This window comes from Zalophus californianus, chromosome 1, assembly GCF_009762305.2.
Source record: "Zalophus californianus isolate mZalCal1 chromosome 1, mZalCal1.pri.v2, whole genome shotgun sequence".
In the NCBI taxonomy this organism is placed as follows: Eukaryota; Metazoa; Chordata; class Mammalia; order Carnivora; family Otariidae; genus Zalophus; species Zalophus californianus.
Window position 1 is genome coordinate 97,931,304 of NC_045595.1, and position 25,188 is coordinate 97,956,491.

At 37.2% G+C, this 25,188-nt stretch overlaps 1 protein-coding gene across 3 annotated transcripts in view; it reads right to left on the reverse strand.

Annotated features, from left to right (window-relative positions):
• Positions 1–6,622: 6,622 nt before the first annotated feature.
• Positions 6,623–25,188, reverse strand: part of XRN1 (5'-3' exoribonuclease 1) — a 107,462-nt gene continuing 88,896 nt past the window's right edge. Inside the window, exons 34-43 of one of the 3 annotated variants that reach the window (XM_027583129.2) lie at positions 21,477–21,538; positions 19,788–19,898; positions 19,515–19,637; positions 18,893–19,052; positions 16,738–16,919; positions 15,057–15,170; positions 14,860–14,962; positions 8,856–8,894; positions 8,337–8,497; positions 6,623–7,740 (exon numbers count right to left, since the gene is read on the reverse strand). In XM_027583129.2, coding sequence (XP_027438930.2) covers positions 7,438–7,740; positions 8,337–8,497; positions 8,856–8,894; positions 14,860–14,962; positions 15,057–15,170; positions 16,738–16,919; positions 18,893–19,052; positions 19,515–19,637; positions 19,788–19,898; positions 21,477–21,538 — 1,358 coding nt within the window. In that variant the 3' untranslated portion in view covers positions 6,623–7,437. The remainder of the gene's footprint in view (positions 7,741–8,336; positions 8,498–8,855; positions 8,895–14,859; positions 14,963–15,056; positions 15,171–16,737; positions 16,920–18,892; positions 19,053–19,514; positions 19,638–19,787; positions 19,899–21,476; positions 21,539–25,188) is intronic. The other 2 variants (XM_027583130.2, XM_027583131.2) reach the window with 2 other exon arrangements.

Here is a 25,188-nt window from a genome sequence, read left to right on the forward strand (position 1 = left end):
AAATCTTCTACTCCCACCCTCATTTTATTTTTTCGTGAGCTAGTTTAAGTGGGATTTTGTTACATCCAAATAAAACAGCTTTGACTAAGACAGGCTTTAGGATGAAAATCAAACACTTTAACATGGTCTGCAATGTTCTTTATGATCTAGTGTCTACCTCCGCCTCCATTTTACCTCTGACCTCTCTTAATCAACACCACACATAACTCAGCCCTGATTGGTCTCCTCCCCTCACTTAAGTCCTTTTTCTCAGACAAGAAACCGTGATAACCTTCCTAGCCTGTGAGGTTCCTTTCTTGTGTACTGGTTATACTGGTATTGTGCCTGGTGGTTTACTTGTCTCTCTTCTATTGACTTTATGTCAATATAGTCAAGACTAGGTCTTATATTTGTTAATGCTATGCTTGTGCTAAACCCTTAAAAGATACCAATAAATAGCAAATAAAATGAATGAGAATCTATTCATAATAAAACTAACTACACAGTGTTGATGTAAAAACTAGATTATGAAACCTGAACCTTCTAGTATAATGAAGTGCTTCAGAGCGTAGGATTTGGAGTCAGACTATTGCAGAGGTAAAACCTATTTACATGATAGGGTTATGAGGATTAAAGGAGATACTGTGTAAACCATTTGTAACATTGTATTAGGCACTTAGTAAGCATTTTGTGATTAGTAGACTTATTTATTGATCCTCAAGGAACTGAGTGAAACATGGCTAAGACTCCTACAAATGTAAGAATCAGTGACTCCATAAAGCATTGGAAAATTCTAAAGGCAACCATTTTCCGAGTTGAAGCTTAACAGGGATGACCCTCTTAATGAGAGCTGTTTGCAAGCAAGTCCTTCCATGAGCTTTGGCTACTATTAAGGTAAAACTGTTTTGCAGGCCTTCTTTTATGTAAAAATCCGTAAGGACTGCTGGCCCAGGATGTGGTTGTGGCTTAAGAGCCTGTCTTAGAGAGCCTGGCATTTCCTTATCAACTCACAGCCCCAGTAGGGGCAGTTTCTCAAAATGACCTGCCCATCCCTCCGCTCCCCTCACACCCCTACTACACGAGAGACCTGATTTACAGAGTTACAGACACCACAGGCCTTAGAGCCCCATGGAGAGGAGGCAGAGTGAACTGGACGGTAACCCCCTAAGGTTCAGTTCCTGAGAGGCCTGATTGTACTTCCTGAATTGGATTCTTTTTTTTAATTTTTTAAGATTTTATTTATCCATTTGAGAGAGAGAGAATGAGAGAGAGAGAGAGAAAGCATGAGAGGGGGAGGGTCAGAGGGAGAAGCAGACTCCCCATCGAGCAGGGAGCCTGATGCGGGACTCGATTCAGGGACGCCAGGATCGTGACCTGAGCCGAAGGCTTAACCAACTGAGCCACCCAGGCGCCTTTTTTTAAAAAATCTTTTTAAGAGCTGGATTGGATTCTGTAAGATTGCCCCAATTCCTTGCAACAAATTTCCTTAAGCTAGCTTGAGTGGGTTTTGGTTTGTTTCAGTTTTAAATCTTTTTAAGATTTTATTTATTTATTTTGAGAGTGAGGCGAGAGAACATGAGCGGGGGGAGGGGCAGAGGGAGGAGCAGACTCCCTGCTGAGTGGGGAGCCTGATAGGGGGCTAGATCCTGGGACTCTGGGATCATGACCTAAGCTGAAGGCAGATGCATAACTGACTGAGCCATCCAGATGCCCTGGTTCGTTTAGTTTTGAGGCTCACATCAAAAGATTGGTACCAAGACTGGCAGGAAGCCCCAAGGATGCTGTAGAGTTGGGGCGAAGAGGGGTGGTTACTATGGATCTCAGTGTGAGGATCTGACAGTCTGTGGGATTGAAGTGGAAAAATAGCTAAGTCCCTACTGGTAAGCCTAGACCACAGGCCTCCTGCTGGATCAGGGGACCAGATACTCTATCAGGATGTGATTGCTCCTTGGGATCTTGAGTGAAGTACGACAGTAGAGGCAGTCTGAGGTTTATCGGGCAGAAATGGGAGCAGATATAGTAGGAAGAAATTTTCTTCCCTCCTTAACCCTTCTTTCCAACTCCTTCCCACCCATACCATTGGGAGATTTTGGTAAAATTATGTATCAGAGTTATATTGTGAGACATCGCTAATATTGGCAAGATGTTAGTCTTGTAGATTCCCCAGTCGTATGAGTAGAAATTAAAGCCTCTTTCTATGAGGCTCTGTAAGAACCTTCCCCTGCATGGTAGAAAAGATAGTGAGGATTGTGACAGGGAAAAAGAACAGAAAGAGCAGAGTATCCCAGATGCCCAAGTGAAGCACAAGGACTCTACAAACTAGATACTGGAGAGTGACTCAGTGGGAAAAGCATAGAGGTATTTGGCACCATCCAGAGGACTCTGTGTTTGGGACCCAGTTAGTTAATAGATTTTCATATACACAGGACAAATCCTTATTTACTAACATTTGTAATACACCTAGTATGTACCTAGTACTTTATACATATTAACAACACAGAGTGTTTTCATCCTTTAGAAGATGAAGAAACTGAGGCTTTGGCTTTACATAACTTGGCAATGCTAATATGATAACAACTTATTTACAACGAGTAATAAGTAGAGTAAGGTTCTGAACAGTGGCCATCTGAATCTACAATCTTCAGACTTTTTCCACCAACCAATCTGTTTACTCTAAATGACATAAATTCAAAATACAGATATAAAAAGAGAGAGGGTTTAAGTGAATAATGTTTCTACTTTTGATATTAATGCAAATATACAAGAACAAACAGCTTTTGAAATCATTCTCAAGTGTTTAATTAAAATCCATATAGCATTTAACATGTATAATGTTTAAACTCTTTCAGTGACTCTTATTTTAAAATCCTTCTGCACAACATTTTGAGGCTAACTTCATGCTAGAGATCTACAAATGTACAACTTAACACAAAAATACATTCGGAGTCCATTCCAATGCAAGTTTAAAACACTTTAATTGCAGACAATGTAAAGATATTTAAAAAACAAAAACTATAAAATGAGCACATAAAAGTCTTCCCTTTTGAATTTTTAATAAAATACTGCTCTGTATAAGATCTAATGAAAAAGTCCAGTTACTTATAAAATAGCTATGTGAGAAAAGAAATGAATTAAGGTATATATGTATGAATTATATTGTTTAAATGAACAGAGTGTTGAACACTTTGATGATACAGCACACTATTTATTATTCATATATCAAAATAGAGGAAAACCCTCAAAGAAGCAACTGGGTGCAAGCAAAAGAAAATGTAGGAGACCTGAGGCAACAAAACAACAAAAAAAAAACCAAACCCCAAAACAAAGGATAACGTCCCTTAGCTGCAAAGGGAAAGGAATAAAATAACTTAAAGCAAACTGTGGACCAAATTCTCAGTCTTTTTATTTCATAAGAAACAGTATGAGAATTTGGCTTCAAATTACTAAAAATTCTGTATAAACTTAATTATTTGGCCTAGGCAATTTAATAGTATACCAATTGCTGAAATCAATAGCAATGGATGTACTGCTGGAAAAAAATTAATTTTTACAGGTTCAACTATGTAAAACTATCTACTGGAAACCAGAGTCTCCATCACAAATTGCACTTGAGATGGCTGAATGCATTGATTGAGCAAGGCATAATTGTTGGTTCACTGACATACATACAAACACAAAAGCAGTTATAGATTGCTGATATTCTTAATTACTAAAACTATTTTACACATTTCCCCGCCCCCCCCAAAAAAGAGCGATACCCGAGCTGTTAACTCAGTATGGTAACAGGGACATTTCTGCACGCCTGCTGACTCAGGACCATTGCCTGTCTGTTTCAACACTGTTTCTTACTGCTCCCTGGCAGAATATGGAGAGGTTTGATGGAAATACGAACCAGGTCAGTTTGAAATATTCATTTCTGGAATTTTAAGCTTTATCCTGACTAGGAAAGGAAGCTCCTGTGAAAAACACTGTTCCACTGACAAAGCTTACAAAATATAAAGAACACTGCCAGTTTGAGTACTATCACTATCTCTAGAAAAATGATAAAGGAACTTAAGTGATTAATTTTTTTTAAAGTAGAGAATGCTTGTCACAGTTATATCTCTCCAATAAATTAATTCTCCTCTATAGTAAAAACACACTTTGGAGGCAAGGTGATCCTAAGAAAGATAGCAAGCTTGAAAAGCTGGGAAATTATACACTGTTGCTTTAAAAAAGATGCTCTGAACAATGAGACAAAGCACGTTAGGCCTAACTTCAATGGAGATCTGAACAGTTTTCTCTACCTTAAGGTAAAAATTAGACAACCACTACAAAAATGTATGATTCATTAATACAAACAGAACAGATGATTAAAAAGTGAGTAAATAAAAAAGCCCCTGCAACTTATCTATTTCCTTGAGCTAGAAAGATATAGTCTGAAAATGCAGTGATTGGATATATCTTATTTAATTGGTTTCCTTCTTCCAACTCCTCCTTCACTGCTTCTCCCCTTAAATGAAGACTGTAGATTAGTTTGGAAATAACAGTCTAAAACCAAAGCAAATACCTGATCATAGGAAAGGAAAAACAACAAAAAACCTGCATCAAAAAGAGTTCATCTCTCCCACCAATAGAAAAACAAAAACAAAAACAAACCTTATCTTTTCAGTTTTAAAAGAACTCCTTATCCCTCTGAAAAGCAAGAACATCTTAAATTGAAACCAAGGTACACACAGAGAGGCAAAATTAATGTTTCATGCAACTGACTCTCCGATGTTTTAAGACTTTAGTCTACATGATGTTTAAATCAATTAATACATTTTGTCAAATTATAAAACTAGGTGATGATCAGGTAATGCAGGCAATTGTAACAAGGAACAATGAGACTAGAAGAATCAATTTCAAAATTCACTTAATGCACTCAAAAAAAAAAGAGGGAAATTACTGAGTAAGAATATTTAGATTTAACTTCTTCCATTACGTGGAAGCATGAAGCAATTTGGGCACTCTGCTCTCCTATGCCCTATAGAGACCACAGCTTTCACAGAAAGTTTACAGCAGATTCAACAGTCGAATGGGCCTATTTCTAAACTTGGAACTGGTCCGAGTTTGCCCCATCCAAGAGGGAAAAACTAAGTTTCCCATACTATCAACGAATCCAGTGTCCTAGAGATTATCATGAGATAAAAATAGTCTCTGTTTCTTATGTCCTGCACAGGGAGGCACAAGTCCTGCTGATCTCCTATTGATCTCATGCCCATATTGGAACAGGTCTACAAAGGAAAAGGAACAGAGATGAAGGCTTGACCACTAATCTAGTCATTATCGAGCTCTTTCCTATTTTAATCTCTCTTCAATCTTGACCTTTAGAATACTATGTGTTTTTTAAAAAGGGAGGAAGGAACAAAAAGAAAACACTTTTGCTGCCTATCCGTGTAGAATTATAAACTCACTTTGCTCAAACACTGGGGTAATATCCTTATGGGTTCAGTGGCAATATGCTTGAAAGTTATCGTGGAGTTTTCAGAAGAATGGCACATGCTCCTTCCTTTGTACTCTAAAAAAGATGTGGGTTGTGCACTGTTTTTAGAAGGGCCACATAGCAGTGATGAGCGAGGCAATTCTTGAATGCTGGAGTTTGCACAGGTACATAAAGTGAAAAATATTAACACACTTTAAAGTAGTAAGAGGTTAACAGAACATTATTATCACAATTTAACTTTTTTGTATTGTATTCTCATAATAGAGATTTCCTTTTAAAACAAATACAGAGTTTGTGAGACACTAAGGACAAACACTGAGAATTATTTGAGCCTCCTTATTCAAGATCCCACTACAGATAAACATTCCCAACAAGGACATGCTGGGAACCAATGAACATCTGAATCTGGAAAATTAACAGAAAATAAAATCACAGACGCTCACATGACTATAATAAATGACAGATAATGAACATTTATCTCTTACACTAAAGGCACTACTAATATACAAATATCCTCTTAACATTTAGAGAAACTCTGAAATCAGCAGTTAGAGAAAGGAATCCATTTAGTTCAATACAAGCATTTAAAAAAAGAAAAACAAATAGACTAAGACTCATGGCAGGGTTTTTAATGAGTTAAATGAAACTGGCTATAATAATTAGCAGCTCCATATAAACATTATGGTTCCTACTTTTTAAAAAAGTATGATAACTTACTTCCTTAAAAATATAAGCATATCACAAAAACTAAAGGATGTGTGTGTGTGTGTGTGTGTGTGTGTGTGTGTGTGTGTGTGTGTATGTGTATACATGTAAAAACTCAGGCCCTGGTACCACTGAGAAATTTTCATAAATTCTAAAATAATTTCAACAGCCACAGCTTGAACAATACACACCCATACATGACATGCAAAGACAAAATGCCAGAGTCACTGAACAGTTCAGCATAAAGCTAAAAATATGGAAACAGAATGAGACAGGCGTTTGTCATGTAAATAAAGTACATTACAAACTGATTGTGCCTGTATTTAGCACACCTCAGAATTTTTTAAAAAATTAGAATTTCATCAGTCTCAAGAAGCACTCACTACACATGGACCAACAAAGAAGCTCTCATGTATGTTTAAGCAGGTAAAAAGCTATACAAAAGAATAACACAGTTTATTTCAACTAACAACATGACTAATATATTTTACTTTATTCTATTAGAAGATTAATTTGTAGTCCTTGTACCCTGTAGATTTTGAAACTTAATTTTATTAGAAATTTCTAATGCTGGTTCTTGAATAATCTAAAAAATTGTAATTACTTGCTCAAATCTAGGTTGCTATTTATAGTTCTAAGCAGTTAATTGAAATATTCTGATCAGTATTCTAAAGTTGCTTTGGTACAAAATTTAGAATAAAGCAAAACTGGCAGCACCACCACAAGTGTGATCATTTCACAGCAGGTCTAAAGGACCCTCAGAGAAAACAAAATGTAAGTTAAAATACTTTAAGAGCCATTCTCCTGACAAACCTGTCACATCATTAAAAAGAGAAATAAAATCCACATTCAGTAGATTACACTTGAGGCCCAATTTTCATGCTCCATTTAATTATCCCTCAATAGTGTAAAATTTTTTTTTATTATTATTGCACTATGATGTCTAATTCATAGTTCAGGATACTTCTATTGATGAGAGGCCGAGTTAGAGTGGTACATTTTAATGCTTAGTCCACTGATACTATTTTAACACAAGGTTTAATTTAGTTTTTCTTTTTTACAGCTTTACTGAGGTATAACTGATGTAAAACTGCACATTTAAGATGCACAATTTGATATAGCATGAAAAGTGCCTGACAACAAATTAAAAATTTTAATTGAAAAGAAAATTTTTAATCAAAACATACTATTTTAAAATAGTACACTCTAATTTTTTATGAGACACAGATACGGATTTCTAAAAAGGTGGGTGGAAAGGAAAGAAATTAATTTAATTCCAAGTACCAAATTTATTCAGAAGGTTTAGAAACGCCAAAATTGACGGCCAGTTTTCTTGATTTTCTTCTTGAAGATGAGCTTGGTGTGGACTTGTGATGAGACATACTATGGCCTTGGGAGGCAGCTTCAGCTTGAAAAGAAGATGCAGGTTGAGTAATCTGAGAGGACTTTAAGGAAGCTGATGAACTCTCCTGTGGAATCACTTTGGTGACAATGGAAGACCCTGGCTGGCTAGTCTGAAGCGGGGTAGCTTGAGAATTCTGGACCTCCTTACTCTCAAAGTTCTTTTTATTTGCAACCCTTTTTTTAGTAACCTTTAAGGAATAAAAGTGTCGTTAATTAACAATGTACACAGAAAAAACTAATGTCATAAACCATGTTGCTAATATCTGTCAATTATGCTGACTTGTGACTTCCACTTAATAGTCTCCAAACCAGACTTCAGAAATTAAAAGAAATTTTAAAATTCTCCCTAACTTAAAAATAAAGAAAATTTATATTCCTGATTTTAAAATCACTTTGTGCTAGAAAATACTTGCTGTAATTATTACTGGTCACTGCTGGTCATAATATATATTCTTTTTTAAAAAAATAGAGAGAGATTATGTGTAGAGTGTAGAGATTATGTAAAAAAAAATATATATATATATATAAATATATTTTTTAATCTCTACACTCAATGTGGGTCTTAAACTCATGACCCTGAGATCAAGAGTTGCATGATCTACTGACTGAGCCAGACAGGCGCCCTGACCACCAGTCATTAATATATATTCTTAGCACCCAAACTAGTACTGGGCTTCTGGTTGGCATTCAATCAGTAATAATTAAACAAATTTTTCTCAATAGTTCTTAAGCATTAACAAATTAACTCTCTTAAAAATATAGTAATTGTCTTTTCAGGTCTCACCTGTAGAGGTATGAACTGATTGTGCACACCACCTGGCATTCCCCCAGCCATGGGCATGGTCCCAGAATATGAAGTATGATGAAATGGCTTCCCAGGAACTGGCACTGGTGGTCCCCATGGCATGGAGCCAAAGAGATGAGATGATGAAGGCATTATATTAGCTGTTAAAAATCATGGATAATTTCTTTTTTAGTAAAATGGGTATCATCAAAGTCCCGAAATTTAAGATCTCCTTCAGCTACCCTTTTGTGGTTTCTTTTTCCCCATCTTGGCAATGGGCCTACACTTGACTGATTAATTTTGCTTACAACATTCCACCTCGGGAGCCCCCGTTAGGACTGTGAACTATCTACATAAGACAACTTGTCATTTATGTTGTCTGGCCTACAAAGGCCAATAGTACCATATACTTATATGAGCTTTAGGAATATTTGATACTATTTAAAAAAATAATAAAAGGATTATGTCCCTTTGGGGAGAAAAGCCAGGGCACAAAGACAGAAATCTTAAAGATCTCACCTGCCCCCAATGCTAAGTTGCTTCCATAGTGATCCCAGCCTACAAAAAAACCAAAAAAGCTCAAGTCTTGAACTCTGATCACTTTCATATGACATGTAGAATCTTTTTCCTATTCTAGTACTTGTAATTAAAGGATTTAAAAAAATTACATTTTGTTTCTTAAAAGTACACTGAATTGTGGTTTCCAAAACTGATTTGTGTATTGGAATCACCCGGGGAGTTTGTCTAATACAGACTCCTGGGCAAGGCCGCAGGCCTAGTAAACCACTCAGAAGGGCCCAGGAATCTGTATTTTTTGAAGTATAGCTGACATACAATATAATATGAGTATCAGGTGTACAACAGTGATTTGACAGATACATTACAAAGTGCTCACTGTAAGTGTGGTTACTACCTGTCACCATACAAAGTTATTATAATATTATTGAATATATTCCCTCTGCTGTACTTTTCATCTTTGTGACTTCTTTATTTTATAACTGGAAGTTTATACCTCTTAGTCCCTTCACCTGTTTGCCCATCCCCCCATTCCCTTCTCCTCTAACCACCACGTTTAATCTGTATTTGTGAGTCTGTTTCTGTTTTGTTTTAGATTCTACAAATAAATGAAATCATACGGCATTTGTTTTTCTGTTTTACTTTGATGGACACTCAGGTTTCTTCCATAAGCGTGCATACATCTTTCTGAATTAGTGTTTTTGTTTTCTTTTTTTTTAAGATTTTTTTTTTATTTATTCATGAGAGGCAGAGAGAGAGAGAGAGAGAGAGAGAGAGAGAGAGAGAGGGGCAGAGGGAGAAGCAGGCTCCCGAGAGAGAGAGAGAGAGAGAGAGAGAGAGAGAGAGAGAGAGAGAGGCAGAGGGAGAAGCAGGCTCCCAAGGAGCAGGGAGCCCGATGTGGGACTCGATCCCAGGACCCTGGGATCATGACCTGAGCCGAAGGCAGATGCTTAACCATCTGAGCCACCCAGGCGCCGCGCCTGTGTTTTTGTTTTCTTTAGGTAAATACCCAGAAGTGGAATTGCTGGATTATATGGTACCTCTATTCTTAATATTTTGAGGAACCCAAGAAAATCCGATTTTGTTTGTTTTTAGAGGGGAGGGAGGGGCAGAGGGAGACGGAAAGAGAATCTTTTTTTTTTTTTAAGATTTTATTTATTTATTTGACAGACAGAGAGACAGAGAAAGAGGGAACACAAGCAGGGCGAGTGGGAGAGTGAGAAGCAGGCTTCCCGCGGAGCAGGGAGCCCAATGCAGCGCTTGATCCCAGGACCCTGGGATCATGACCTGAGCTGAAGGCAGACGCTTAACGACTGAGCCACCCAGGAACCCCGAGAAAGAGAATTTTAAGCAGGCTCCATGCCCAAAGTGGAGCCTGATGTGGGGATCTATCCCACGACCCTGAGATCATGACCTGGGCTGAAATCAAGAGTCAGACGTTTAATCGACTGAGCTACCCAGATGTCCCAAACTTGTCATTTAATGTAGTAGTTCCCAAATGCTGCACTGGTAGTGACTGCATAAAAATCCACCTGTGGAGCTTGTTAACAATACAGATTCCTGGGGCCCCTGAGTGGCTGGGTCAGTTGAGTTTCTGACTCTTGCTTTCAGCTCAGTCATGATCTCATGGTTGTGAGATCGAGCCCCATGTCGGGCTCTGCACTCAGTGTGGAGTCTGCTTGAGATTCCCTCTCCTTCTCCCTCTGCCCCTCCCCCTGCTGGCGCTGGTGCTCTCTCTCTCCCTCTCTCTCAAATAAATAAAATCTTTTTTTAAAAAGACTTTTATTTATTTATTTGAGAGAGAGAGAGAGCATGAGAGGTGGGGGAGGGTCAGAGGGAGAAGCAGACTCCCCACCGAGCAGGGAGCCCAATGCAGGACTCGATCTTAGTACTCCAGGATCATGACCTGAGCCGAAGGCAGTAGCTTAACCAACTGAGCCACCCAGGCTCCCTAAAATAAATAAATAGGGGCGCCTGAGTGGTTCAGTCAGTTAAGCATATAATTATACTAGTTATACTAAAAATGTATATATAGTTACTGGGTTCATTTTTGAAAGTGAAAAGCCTGTCAAATTAGATTTTGGAAGTCACAGTGAACTTACTCCCTTGAGCTATATGAAAACATCAGATTTATTTAGTCATAAAAATTTTATGACTAGGGCGCCTGGGTGGCTCAGTCGGTTAAGCGGCTGCCTTCGGCTCAGGTCATGGTCCCAGGGTCCTGGGATCGAGCCCCACATCAGGCTCCCTGCTCAGAAGGGAGTCTGCTTCTCCCTCTCCCACTCCCATCTTGTGTTCCCTCTCTCGCTGTCTCTCTGTCAAATAAATCAATAAAAAATCTTAAAAAAAATTTTATGACTAAAGCTTTGTTTATACAGGCAAAGAAACGCCAGTGCAGTACAGTAACAAAAGCATGGACTTTGGAATCAGAAAGACTTGGGTTTGAATGCCAGTTTTGCTACTCAGGAACTTATGTCCTTAGACAAATTACATTTTCTTAAAAAGTCAAAGTAGTACATACACATTGTAGTAAAAAGATTTTCAACATAGTACAATATCCCAGGTTTAACTGTTTTAGCTATTTATTTCCACCACTGTTCAATAATTTGCTTCTACTACTACTGATTTTTCAATGTTAGGCATTTTTAGGTCTACTGACTTCCTATTAAGATAGATCAAAATCAAAATTATTTTATACAACCCCTTACTACTAGCTCTGTCCTTCCAATATAAACATATCACAATATTTGTTTAAATATATAAGAGGGGTTTACAGTATGTGGTTGTGTAAATACTGTCATTGCAGAGCCAAACAGGGTACCCTGATTATGTTCTTTTGTTGTAAAACTTTTTTTTACTCTTTTAAAAATAATTATCTTTTTAAAACTTCTTAGTCTTCTATGTACTTAGCCTTGATGTTTTTCCAAATGCCACCCATTTATCAGATAACTATCTTACCTTCCAAGACCCCACCTCTTCTCTTCCAACTGGGACTACTTTCTAGACCTGCTGAGCAGCTGACATGCTGGGACTTCCATTCATTGCGTAAGTATACGAGATCTCTTGTGCTGTATCTCACGGTTTTTTCTTTTCTTTTTTCTTTCTTTCTTTGTGTCTTCCTTTTTTCTTTCTCCTTTTCTTTCTCTCCCTCTCTTACAACTACTTTGTTTATAATCCTCTAGCTTCTTCTTCTTTTTTTTTAAAGATTTTATTTATTTATTTGACAGAGAGAGACACAGCGAGAGAGGGAACACAAGCAGGGGCAGTGGGAGAGGGAGAAGCAGGCTTCCCGCGGAGCAGGGAGCCCGATATGGGGCTCGATCCCAGGACCCTGGGATCATGACCTGAGCCGAAGGCAGACGCTCAACGACTGAGCCATCCAGGCGCCCCAATCCTCTAGCTTCTTAAGAAAGGGTGCATAAGAAGTTGATCTGCCTGTCTAAAAATGTCTTTATTCTACCTTGCACTAGATTCATAGTTCGGCTATACAAAGAAATCTATGATAAAACTTAATTTTGCCTCAGAATTTTGATGTATTCAATGCTCAAATACTTCTCAGTTCTCTTCAGACATCCTCTGTATCACTGGTATTCTCAATTTCAAGGCAATCTCTACCTCTTTTCATTCACCGTGCTAAGCATTTGGTGGCCCTTTCAATTTAGAGTTGCATGTCCTTTAGTCCAGGAAATGTTTTTATCTTATTTCTTTGATACTTTCTTCCTTTCCGTTTGTCTCTGGTTTATTGTTCTGGAACTCCAATTAGATGGGTACTGGATCTTGTACTCTTCCTCTAAATCTCCCTTCTTTCTGATTTTCCAGTTTTTCTCTGGTCTCCTGAGATTTCTTCGGCTTTGCTAAAGCTTTATCTATTGGAATTTAAAATTTCAACTTAACAATTTAGTTCTTATTCTCCAATTAGTCTTTTTCTCCCCCTTACGTTCTTTCTTATGTTTTGGTTGCAATACTGTTTTATCTAAGTATATTAACTATGAGCTATCTTTGAAGTCTTATTTCCTACATTACCTCTATTTCTAGGTCCCTTTCATTTCTCTTTACTTTGGGCTTTCTCATTTAATTTTAGAGATTTCTCCAAAATGTTCAGGATCTCTCACAGTCTAGTATCTATTCATATTAAAGAGCAAGGCACTAAAACTGTGATTAGAAGCAGTGTTTGTGTTAAGGGGCTACATGACTTGAGGGCTTCTCTCTAGAACAGTCCTAGAGAGATCCACTTCTTACTTGGTAGTAAGCAGCCTTTTCGTTGGAATATCTTCCAAAAGTCACCAGGTCTTTTCTTCAGAGTCCAGTAAGTTTCTGAAAAGAACCATCTTCCCACTTCCTATCTGAGCTATGGCTGGCTACAAACTGAGAATAGGCTGGGGAAAAGGAGCTTTACCTTAATATCAGTTTTCAGCCTTCTATCTCTACTCTGTGCCTGGTGTCCCCATATTTAGGGAGCCCTCTGGAGAACATACCTCCAGTGCTCTGCCTGAAGAGGCAACTGCCTGGCTGTGTGGGGGAGGGATCTGAGGAGGAGTCGCATTCCTCCAAATATAGACTTTGAAACAATCCTCCTCTTTTCAGCCCATGCCTCACTGGAAGCTCTGATAGCTTCTGACACTTCCAAGTTCTGAATCTCTTGGGATTTGTGAGGGATGAGCTGCTCATCAACTCATTAAGATACTTTAGTTTATGACTTACCACTGCTCTATGAAATTAGTTTCTACTCCTTCAATTGCTTTTATCACAAACTCTCTTCAAATTTCTAACCTGCTGGTATCTCCTCTTTCACCTCTCTGTCCTTGTAGGTTTACGCTTTTAAAATCACTTACTGTTCAGTTTCATATAGTTTGAGCAAAGAGAAGAGATAACTTGTTTAATTAGCATTATTAAATTTTCTAATGCTTGTAGTGAAGATTAGATATACAGAGCTCCTAGAATAATACCTGGCACACAGTAGGCTCAGAAATTTTCTAAACTTGAAATAAACAAATGATTGGTTTTAAAATGATAATGATTAGGATATAAAGAAGCCAAATGCTATTAGGAAAAAGAGGTGATAAAAGTCATGTTTAATGAGCTAAAGATTTAGAATCATAAAATTACAAAATGGTAGTCTCAAAGAAATCCTGGATACAGTCTAGCATAAATAAGAAAATGGAGTTCCAAAGAACTTATATGATTTTCTCAAAGTTAGTTAATAAAAGAGCCTGGACAAAAAACCATCCTGATTCCACAGTGACCTTTTCATTCCCTCAGAACATTAGGAAGACCCCAAATGGCTACAGGAAGCAGGGAGCTACCTGCTTGAGAACTCAGGCTCTACATTTGAAGGAGGACGACAGTTATGAGAGAATATTAAGAGATACACAGTAAGCTTAAAAACTCCTTCATTCTTCATTTCCTTCATCATCAAGGGCAGTTTCATACCCACAGCTTCAAAGCCTTACCTGTTTATTCCTTCCCTTCCACCTCTGTTCTCTCTCCCCTTTCCCCACCTGTGTTTTGATGTCTGACTTAAACCCAAATTCATCTGTTGGCAGCTACTGGGGAATAAGAGGCTGCCCAGAACAAAGAACAGCCTACTTTAGCCACACTGGAAGCTGTAGAAGGGGAATGATATTTCTAGATGAATCTGCAGGCTCTGGTTTCAGACTTACTTCTCCCAATTCCTTCTTACATTCCTTAGACATTTAAAGAAATTTTTTGGTTTTCTCAAAATGATGCTTCTTAAAATAACTTTCTAAAAACAGTTAACTCATTAACAAATATTTATTTTATTTTTTAAAGATTGTATTTATTTATTTGAGATAAAGCAAGTGAGAGAGAGAGCATGAGGCGGGAGGCAGAGGGAGAGGGAGAAGCAGACTCCCCACTGAGCAAGAAGCCCGATGAGGACTCGATCCCAGAACTCCAGGATTATGACCTGAGCCAAAGGCAGACACTTAACCGACCGAGCCACACAGGCGCCCCAATAACAAATAATCAGAAGAGCCAAATACCTTACCAGTAGGTTGAGGAAAAACAGGGGGAACGGTTCCGGGTGGTACAGCAGGAGGATAATTTGGAAATATTGGTGGAGGCAAAGGGAAATTCACTCCTAAGGAGCCCTATGGAAGTATTTAAAAGTTAGAAGACAATGCAACCAAAACATCTATAGAGATTAATTGGAAGTTTAGTAGAGAAGTCATGATCAATTCTTACCAATTGTTGTAAAGCAAAAAGTGCGGCTTTTTCCTTGGCTTCATTTTCAGAATGGCACTGTGGCCCGTGTACCAGTAAGCCATTAGATAATTTTACCTGGCAAACTGTCATTGTCTAAAAAAGAGAATATGAATGTCTATGAAGTTATCTTTCTAGGACATTGACCTCCTCCCCTCCAAGCTTAGTCTAAACAAGCATGTGACATTCTGTAAAAAATTCAAAAATTCAAAAGAGCAATCAATTTAGTTTTGGGTTGCCCTGCAAAAACTTTAGAATTGTTTCCTTATCTTGCAATGTTTACAAAATAAAATGCTCTTTAAGCTAGCTGAAGGGTCAAGAATCCTAATGCAAACGAAAGCCAATAAAATTTTTCTTTATACCAAGGATTGGAAACTGGGCCTTTTGCTCGTGTTTGTAAGTAAGAGTTTTTGTTTGTTTTTTTGCAATACAGCCAAGTCCATTCTTTCATGTATTGCCTGTGTCTGTTTTCGTACTATAACAGCCCAGCTAAGGAGCTGTGACAGAGACCACAAAGCCTAAAATATTTACTATTTGGCCCTTGAAAAAAAAATTTGCTGACTCGTGCTTTACACTGTCCTCCGAATAGCAGATATTTCATTAATATGAATTAACTGCCAAAATCTAAAAGACTTAGTGGTAATGACCAATTTTACGTTCACATTTAAGTTATAACTCTCTATTATACATTTTTTTCTTCAAAAAAATTTTTTTTAAATTCTTTTTTAAAAAGGTAGTCATTTTTATGTAATAATATTAGTTTAAGATTGCTTTCTGTTTTAGGTGAGAATGTATCAAGAACTTGGATATAAAGAGGATAAAACAACCTTTCCTGTAGTAAGTGGTTCTCAAGGTGCAGTCTGGGGAGCCTGAAACCCTTTCAGGAGGTCCTTGAGGTCGAAACTATTTTCATAATAATATTAAGGTGCTATTTGTCCTTTCCACTCTTAGTTTCTCACAAGTATACAGAGGACAGAAAACTCACTGATATAGCTTTAGATTCTACATTGCAACTAACTTCTAAGAAAATACCACTTTTAAATGTAGTATCAAAAAATATCCATTATCTGAAAAGGTTATTAAAATTCTCTCCCTTTCTCTATCAATCTGTTTGGGGCCAGATTTTCTTCAGGTATTTCAACCAAAACATATCATAAGAGATTGATAATAAGAAGCAGATATGAGAATCTAGTTCTTCCGTTAAGCTAGGGATGGAAAAGATTTGCAAAACTGTGGAGCAGTGCTACTCCTAAATTTTTGAAGTTATTTTTAATAAATATTTTTAATTTTTTTCAGTTTCAATTTCTAATAGAGTTAATAAGGACATAACACAAGTAAACAAAAATTTGGGGGGTCTTCAAAAAAAAAGTGGGAGTTTATGAGGCCAAAAGTTTGAAAACTACTGCTGTAGACCAAGATCCCTAGCTCTATCAATCTGTCTAGGGTACATGGTGCCCAGGTTCCTCTGTGAGCATCTCTGTGGGCTCTGGCATAAATATGAGTGAGCGATAGTGGGAAGTAAAAATCTATGCTGCTCATAAAGTAAAAAAAAAAAAACAAAAAACCCCAGCTCCATTATATTATTTTTGCCAAAGATTTTCAGTCAATTTATTTAAGTTCAGTGTTAAAGAAGTTATATAAATGTAACAGTAATATACTATACCTGTGGTGTTCTAAGAAAGGAGAAATCTGGTTGTAGCATTCCAACAAGGGAACAAATTCGAGAAAGTTCAGTTACTGGTGTGGACACAGGAGGGATATGGCTGGGAGCAGGCCAACACACATGGTCCATAGACTGAACATTATGGTATTCGCTAGTACTGTGAGGTTTATTCATATAAGATGCTACCAAAAAACAGAAAAGGATATATATATATATATATTAAATTACATACTGAACTGTGTGATTATTATAGGGTTTTATAGACAGCAAGCAGAAAATTGTTAAAAGGTTAAAAGAGGAATCTCTTGGGGCGCCTGGGTAGTTCAGTTGGTTAAGCAACTGCCTTCAGCTCAGGTCATGATCCTGGAGTCCCGGGACTGAGTCCCACACCTGCTTCTCCCTCTGACCCTCTCCCCTCTCATGCTGTTTCTCATCCTCTCTCAAATAAATAAAATCTTAAAAAAAAAAAAAAATAGAGGAATCTCTCATGAAGCAAATACAGGAATTATTTAGTATTTCCTAAAATTACCAAGAATTCAATAGAGATTTTTAGATGATTATAACTGATTAATCATACATGATGATAAAAACATTCTAAAAGTTCACTTTCTTTATGATCAACAAAAACAGAACAAGAGCATATATCCCAGTGAAGAATGAAACTAAGTCTCTTATTATTAAAGATTAAAAAAAGGTAAGTGGCTTGTCCAAAGTCACAGAACTTATTAGCTCTGTAATTTGGGCTGGATTCTGAGCTCTTGACTCTAAGAGATATGATATTCTTCACTATTCTGAAATAAAGTTACTTGTTTATTACAGTGGAACCATCTTTTTCCAGTTTTGTTTTAAAATTTTTATTTTGTTCTATTTTAAGAGCATGTATGTCACCATGATAGTTTCCTAATAGTTACTGGAATTTTAAATTATTTATTCTAATATTCACTAAAATAGAAAATAAACGAAGCTAAGCTCTGATTTTGATCCTTAATGAACTCATATCGGTTTATTTCAAAATGTTCTTTACCTCTAGAAACTTCTGTCCCCACTTACTTTTATATTAGTCATTCTTCCTAGGAGGCTTCTGCAGATAATTTACACAGGCAAAATACTAAAGTACAGGGGACACAGAGAGTAGAAGCAATGATGGACGTGTATTAAAATCTGGCTATGTGCCAGATGGTATGCTACAGGCTTCACAGTTTTAAGATAAGTACCTACTTTCCAATGTCTACCTTAATTTTTTTTTTTTTTAAGAGAGGGAGAGAGAAAGGGGGTTGGGGCAGAGGGTAAAGGAGAGAGAGAATCCCAAGCAGGCTCCTTGCGCAGCACAGAGGCTGATGCAGGGCTTGATCCCACAACCCTGAGGATCATGACCTGAGCCAAAATCAAGAGTTGTACGTTTAAACCGACTGAGCCACCCAGGCACCACTCTATTAATTATTTTTAATTGATTTTATAGCTTTTTCTATTTTTATGTTGGTCAAGCTATTGTAACATAGTATTGATATCAATTATTGGTACCTATAATATGCCAGACACAGTGCTAACTGCTTTATATGTATCATATAATTATCATAAGTCATTTGCAATGTTATTCTCATTTTGTAAATAGAAAAAAAAATCTTAAAATCTTTATAAAGTTAAATAATGTATTTAAAGTTACATAATTGTTTTTAAATTACTGAGAAAAAAACTAGAATGTGAAAACTTTTCTAGGTTTGGGTACTACAGAATATCTGCAACAGCACAATTTAATCACAAGACAGGGACTACAGATCTATTGGTTACAGTTATATTACTATTTAATGACACAAGCATAAAAATTATACTCTTATTTGTTACTCTTAATTATGCTCTTTTAAAAATGTATGTAGTTTTGGGGGCGCCTTCGGCTCAGGTCATGATCCCAGGGTCCTGGGATCGAGCCCCACATCGGGCTCCCTGCTCGGCAGGAAGCTGCTTCTCCCTCTCCCATTCCCCCTGCTTGTGTTCCCTCTCTCACTGTGTCGCTCTCTGTCAAATACATAAACAAAATCTTTAAAAAAAAAAAATGTAAGTAGTTTTATCTTCAAAAAGCACATGACCAAAAAAAACCCAAATGAATCGCAGTTTTGAAATGATATTGGTTATTAGTAATAGTACTTAGTTTACGTACTTAATTTCTTATTTTGTTTAGCCTGGGAGGAAGGTCCATATTCATCTCTTCTATTAGAGGAAACAGTGACTTCATTACCAAACTGCTTCATTTCATTTTTATGGTCCACAGCATCAGAGCCATCAATTTTTAGTATTTCTTTAAGCATCCGAGTTCCCTTCTGTTTTGAAAATGGTATGGAGATGGTGGGGGTAGGTAGAGAAAAGTTAACATTAGACTTACAGAGCTTATAAACCCTTCTTTTAATGAGTTCCATTGTTAAAAATTAAGATGGTAACTACATTCAGATAGGAGTTAAGTGAAATCAACAGTCTAGAGTTGAAAAAAAATACCCACATTTCCTGCCATAGAAACAATACTTAATCCTTTTGCTTAACCTAACCAAATTGCCTGGTAGCAATGTTTGAAAAGCAAGGGAGCTATATGGTTTAAAGAGGAAAACAAACAAAAAACCAGACAGCTAAATTGCCCAGGGCAGCCTGGTTTTCCTCACAAAATGACAATAATGATGTAACACACCAGTACACGGGAGACAAAACTGTTTAACAGTTGCATGGGGTATGTACGCATAGGCCACAACAGTGAAATTACTATAGTATAAAAGCTCCCACAAAATACGAACCATAGCAAAAGATTGTGGTGACAAAAGTTCTTCACTTGGAGGCTCTTCATGATGAGATGACTGTACTTCATTTTCTTTGGAGATATTCAAGGATGCTAAAAAGTTCTCAATTCCAGGGTTAGGCTAAAAGAATAAATATTTTGTGCATGAAGATGAAAATATAAGGACATGGAAAAAGTTAAGAATTTTAGGTACAAAAATGATCATTTAATGTTCACTTAATCATCTTCCCAGTAGAGTTCAAGAAGAGAAATTGAATAAATGGTCTTTTACCTTATCAATAGCATTTGAGTAACTGGTCACAACCTTCTGGTTTTCTGAGACTTCTGCACTTTCATTTCTCTTCAATAGCTTAATATTACATTTGGCAGGCCCTCCAAGCATCTATAAAAGAGTAAGAATGAGCTTTCTGTGCAAATAAAATAGCTGTTACTTAATAGTGTTGTAAATAAATTGCTGCCAATATTTTATGTGCCATTTTCTTTTACATCACAAGAAGGGGACCTATAAACTTGGATGAGGAAAAAACTTAGATCTTTATCTTCATTAACTTCTATATGAATTTAGAAGTTTTCCTTCAATTACGAATGTAGGCAATAGAGGTGATTCTAATTGTATTTCAATATAATTAATTTTCTTTCAAATCTTATGTATTTTATTTTAGCATTAAAAACATTATTCTGGGGCGCCTGGGTGGCTCAGTTGTTAAGCGTCTGCCTTCGGCTCAGGTCATGATCCCAGGGTCCTGGGATCGAGCCCGGCATTGGGCTCTTGGCTCAGTAGGAAGCCTGCTTCTCCCTCTCCCATTCCCCCTGCTTGGGTTCCCTCTCTCGCTGTGTCTTTCTCTGTCAAATAAATAAATAAAATCTTAAAAAAAAAATTATTCTGAGAAAGAATCCATAAAAAAGTTTATAAATCCCTTCTCTAGAAGAAAGGAAATTACAGCTAAGAGTTTCAGAAAAAGAGGCCTTAAAAGTCAACCATTTCCTGGTATCTAAATATTAATGGGTTCCATTTACTGAGACCCTGTTATGTGCTGAATATTCTGCTAAGATGTCTTTTATGAATTTGATACATTACTAACTTATAAGAGATCTAATTTTTAAAAACTTTGTATGACAATAATATGGATATAGAAAATACATATACTGTAAGTGTATGTGAATGTTTTTGGAGTAAAAATTTGTTATTCTTTGATTGTAAAATGGGTATATTCTCCTTATCAATCAGCAGAGACTATACAAAGTAAAACAAATGATCTCAGCTTCCTCCTACCAAGCTACTCCACAGAATTAACCGTTAACTTTGCTATGTTGATTCTAAATGATTCACTGAATACATACACATATTTTCACATATTTTATACATATATACATACATTCATGTATGTAAGTATGTTCGTATGTATGCAGGTACGGTATGTATATATAGGCCACATATATGGAGGGCGACAAGTGATCTATTTTTACTCCATTTTAAAGATGAAGACAGTTGAGGCTGTGAGAGGTATAGTGAATTGCTCAAGGCCACCCAACTATTAAATATATGTGTGTGTGTGTGTGTGTGTGTGTGTGTGCATGTGTGTGTGTGTGTGTATAATGCCAAATCCTGACTCTAATTGTGTAACCTCCCATCCAAGTCAGGCAGTTGCTATACTTCAGCAACCTCCTTGTCACACACCTTATGGATTTGTTTTTTTTTTTTTTAAAGATTTTATTTATTTGACAGAGACACAGCAAGAGAGGGAACACAAGCAGGGGGAGTGGGAGAGGGAGAAGCAGGCTTCCTGCTGACCAGGGAGCCCTATGCGGGGATCATGACCTGAGCCGAAGGCAGACGCTTAATGACTGAGCCACCCAGGAGCCCCCGCCTTATGGATTTGGGCTGCAAAATTCAGATGCCACAGAGCTACCAATTGTAACAAAAAGTTGGCTACTAGAAATATGATTTAAGAGAGCTTACCTGCTTATTTGACAGTTTTTGTAACCGACTCTCAGTTTTAGGACTCTTACACTCTTCTTTAACTAAAAACAAGAAAATAAGAATTTTGGTAAGTGAAAAATATTGCTACAAACCAGTTAAATTTACCAAATATTTGCCACAGCAAGGCACTGTGTTGCTGTTTTGAACATTCAAAGAATTCTAAGAAGACAAAGGCCCTTATTTTGAAAAACTTGTAGAGGAACAGGAGAAGAGATACTCACAGATAACAACAATAAGGGAAAAGGAAAGGTGACATGTAATTGAGTCTCCAAGTATGTAAGTCTGCAAAAGGCAGAGTAGGAGGCTAAGCATTCCAGGCAAAGGAAATAATAGGAGAAAAGAAATGGAAGCAAAAAACATGGAATGTATTTATGGAACTCTTAAATAGACTAGTTCCACTGGAGGTCAAGGAGTATAATGGAGCTAATCTGGTAGGCAAAGGGCAATCAATCACAGAAAGGTTTTGAGCAAGTAGTGATCTGATCAGAATTGTGTTTTAGGGAGATTAAAATATGGCAGTGGCTTAATGAATAGATAGGAGAGTAAGAGAAAAACTAGGAAGCTATTTTATTATTCCTGTTAAAGGGAAATTGGGAAAATGGTAGGAAAAATGAAAAGGATAAATTAGAAGAGGAAGGAAGAGGGGTGCCTGGGTGGCTCAGTTGGTTAAACATCCTGGGATCGAGCCCTGCATTGGGTTCCCTGCTCAGCGGGGAGCCTGCTTCTCCCTTTCCTGCTCCCCCTGCTTGTGCTCTCTCTTTCTGTCAAATAAATAAATAAAATCTAAAAAAAAAAAAAAAAGAAGAAGAGGAAGGAAGAAAGGAAAAAAAGAAGAAAGGAGGGAGGAAGGAACAAAGGAGGAAAGAGAGGGTAAGAAAAGAAGCAGGGAGAAGGGATGGGAAGGAGGGAACGGATGGGATGAAGAGAGAAGGGAAGAAATGAACAAAGATAGGAAGACAGGGAACAGAAGAGGGAAATAAAAACGGGAGGGGAGGAGAGGAAAGGGAGGTAAGGGAGGTAAGGAGGAAACGGAAGGAAGTAATCTTGCAAAAAGGAGGATATGAAAAAGCAAGTTAACTTGTACTGACATTAAGCCTTTGTTGAGACACACACACAATAAAACTAATTGGAATTCCAAATAATGTAGTTTACACACATTCATGTAAATAATAATTTGAAGAAAAATCACAACACATTTCAATTAAATATAAAATCCTTAAGCTATATTTATCAGATTTATAGGGACACTATAGTTAAAATGTAAAAGAAACAAAAATAACATATAGATACTCATGCAAATAATAGTTTAGCAGTTATCAAACTGAACCAAAGTTATAAAACCACAATTTTTTTTTTTTGGAAAATAGCTTTTTAGAAAAATATTTAAGAAGACCATTCTTGGGGTGCCTGGGTGGCTCAGTTGGTTGAGCATCCAACTCTTGGTTTCGGCTTTGGTCATGATCTTGTGGTCATGGGATAGTGGGATCGAGTCCTGCGTCATCAGGTTCCACGCTCAGTGGGGAGTCTGCTTCTCTCCCTCTGCCCCTTCCCCCTATTCATGCTCTTTCTCTCTCTCAAATAAAAAAAATCTTAAAAAAAAGACCATTCTTATACTATATGTATGTAATTACACACACACACACATAAAATATATGCAGGTATAAAATATAATAATAGACTCAGGACTCTGCACGTGATTATTTCCTCTGCTGGAAAGCTCTTCAGCAAATGTTTTACATACTTTATCCCATTCCACTCGCCTTCATTTGGGTCTCTGCTCAAATGTTATGTCCTCAGAGAGGCATTCCTTGACCATTCTATAAAACACCCCCCTACCTATACTTTTAATCTGCTTTATTTTTCATCATAGCACTTATCATTACTACACATTATGGAATTTATTGGATAGGTTTTTTGGTTGGTTTTTTTTTGCCCCTTATCAGTCTCCACCTTAGAATGTAAAGTCCACTAGGCTGGAAAACTTGTCTGTCTGGTTCAGTCATATATCCCTAGCACCTAAAACAGTACCTTGTATATTCAGCTCAATAGATAGAAGCTGAATAAATAAATGAATAACAAATGAGTCATATTTTGAACACAAAGAGCAATTTGCAGCAATTTGGGATTATTCTGATCAAGAGAAAAACTAACTGCAAGATGAAGATTCTCATCTCTGTATCTGCATTCCCTATTGTGCCTAAAACATAGTAAACACTACTGAAGGACTGAAATAAGTAAAAATATATAAATTATGTAAGAGAATATTAACAACAAAATATGCATATTTTTAATAAAAAATTGTAATATAGGTTAGAGTAACTTAATAGGCAAGTGTTTACATACAAAAAAATAACTGGATTATGCTGAATAAAATTTATTTCAAAAAGTAGTGAGGGGACATCAGCAAAAATGTCAGAGTAAGGACTTTTAAAAATTCTGTCCTCTATAAAGGCCTAGTATCCAAAATCTATAAAGAACTTATCAAACTCAACAATCAAAGAACAAATAATCCAATCAAGAAATGGGCAGAAGACATGAACAGACATTTCTGCCAAGAAGACATCCAAATGGCCAACAGACACATGAAACAGTGCTCAACATCACTTGGCATCAGGGAAATACAAATCAAAACCTCAATGAGATGCCACCTCACACCAGTCAGAATGGCTAAAATTAACAAGTCGGGAAATGACAGATGTTGGCGAGGAAGGGGAACCGTCCTACACTGTTGGTGGGAATGCAAGCTGGTGCAGCTACTCTGGAAAACAGTACGGAGGTTGCTCAAAAAACTGAAAATAGAGCTACTCTATGACCCAGGAATTGCACTACTGGGTATTTACCCCAAAGACAGAAATGCAGTGATCTGAAGGGGCATGTGCACCCCAATGGTTATAGCAGCAATGCCCACAATAGCCAAACTATGGAAAGAGCATAGATGTCCATCAACAGATGAATGGATAAAGAAGATGTGGTGTATATATACGATGGAATATTATGCAGCCATCAAAAAATTGAAATCTTGCCATTTGCAATGACGTGGATGGAACGAGAGGGTATTATGCTACATGAAATAAGTCAATCAGAGAAAGATAAGTATCATATGATCTCACTGATATGAGGAATTTGAGAAACAAGACAGAGGATCACAGGGGAAGGGAGGGGAAAATGAAACAAGATGAAACCGGAGCAGGAGACAAACCATAAGAGACTCTTAATCTCAGGAAACAAACTGAGCATTGCTGGAGTGGAGGGGGGTGGGAGGGATGGGGTGGCTGGGTGATGGACACTGGGGAGGGTATGTGCTATGGTGAGTGTTGTGAATTGTGTAAGACTGATGAATCACAGACCTGTACCCCCAAAACAAATAATACATTATGTTAATAAAAAAAAATAAAATAAAAATTCTGTCCTCCATAAAAGCAACAAGAAAATGGGCATAAATTACCCGAATCCAAATTTTTAGAGTTATGGAAATTAATCTAAGGCCTGTAGCAATCTGGGGGGTATTTACTCAAGAAAAAAGACTGACTCTCACAACAGTGGGCTTTATGGCTTAACTTGCCGTAGTCTCAATCCCTACTCTACAACTCTAAGTAGCCTTGAAAAATAGCAGCCAGCATTTTTTGGTGGAAAATAACCTGGCAGCCACCAGAGAGATCAGAATGAAGCTGAGCTCTTCCAAAGTGTTATT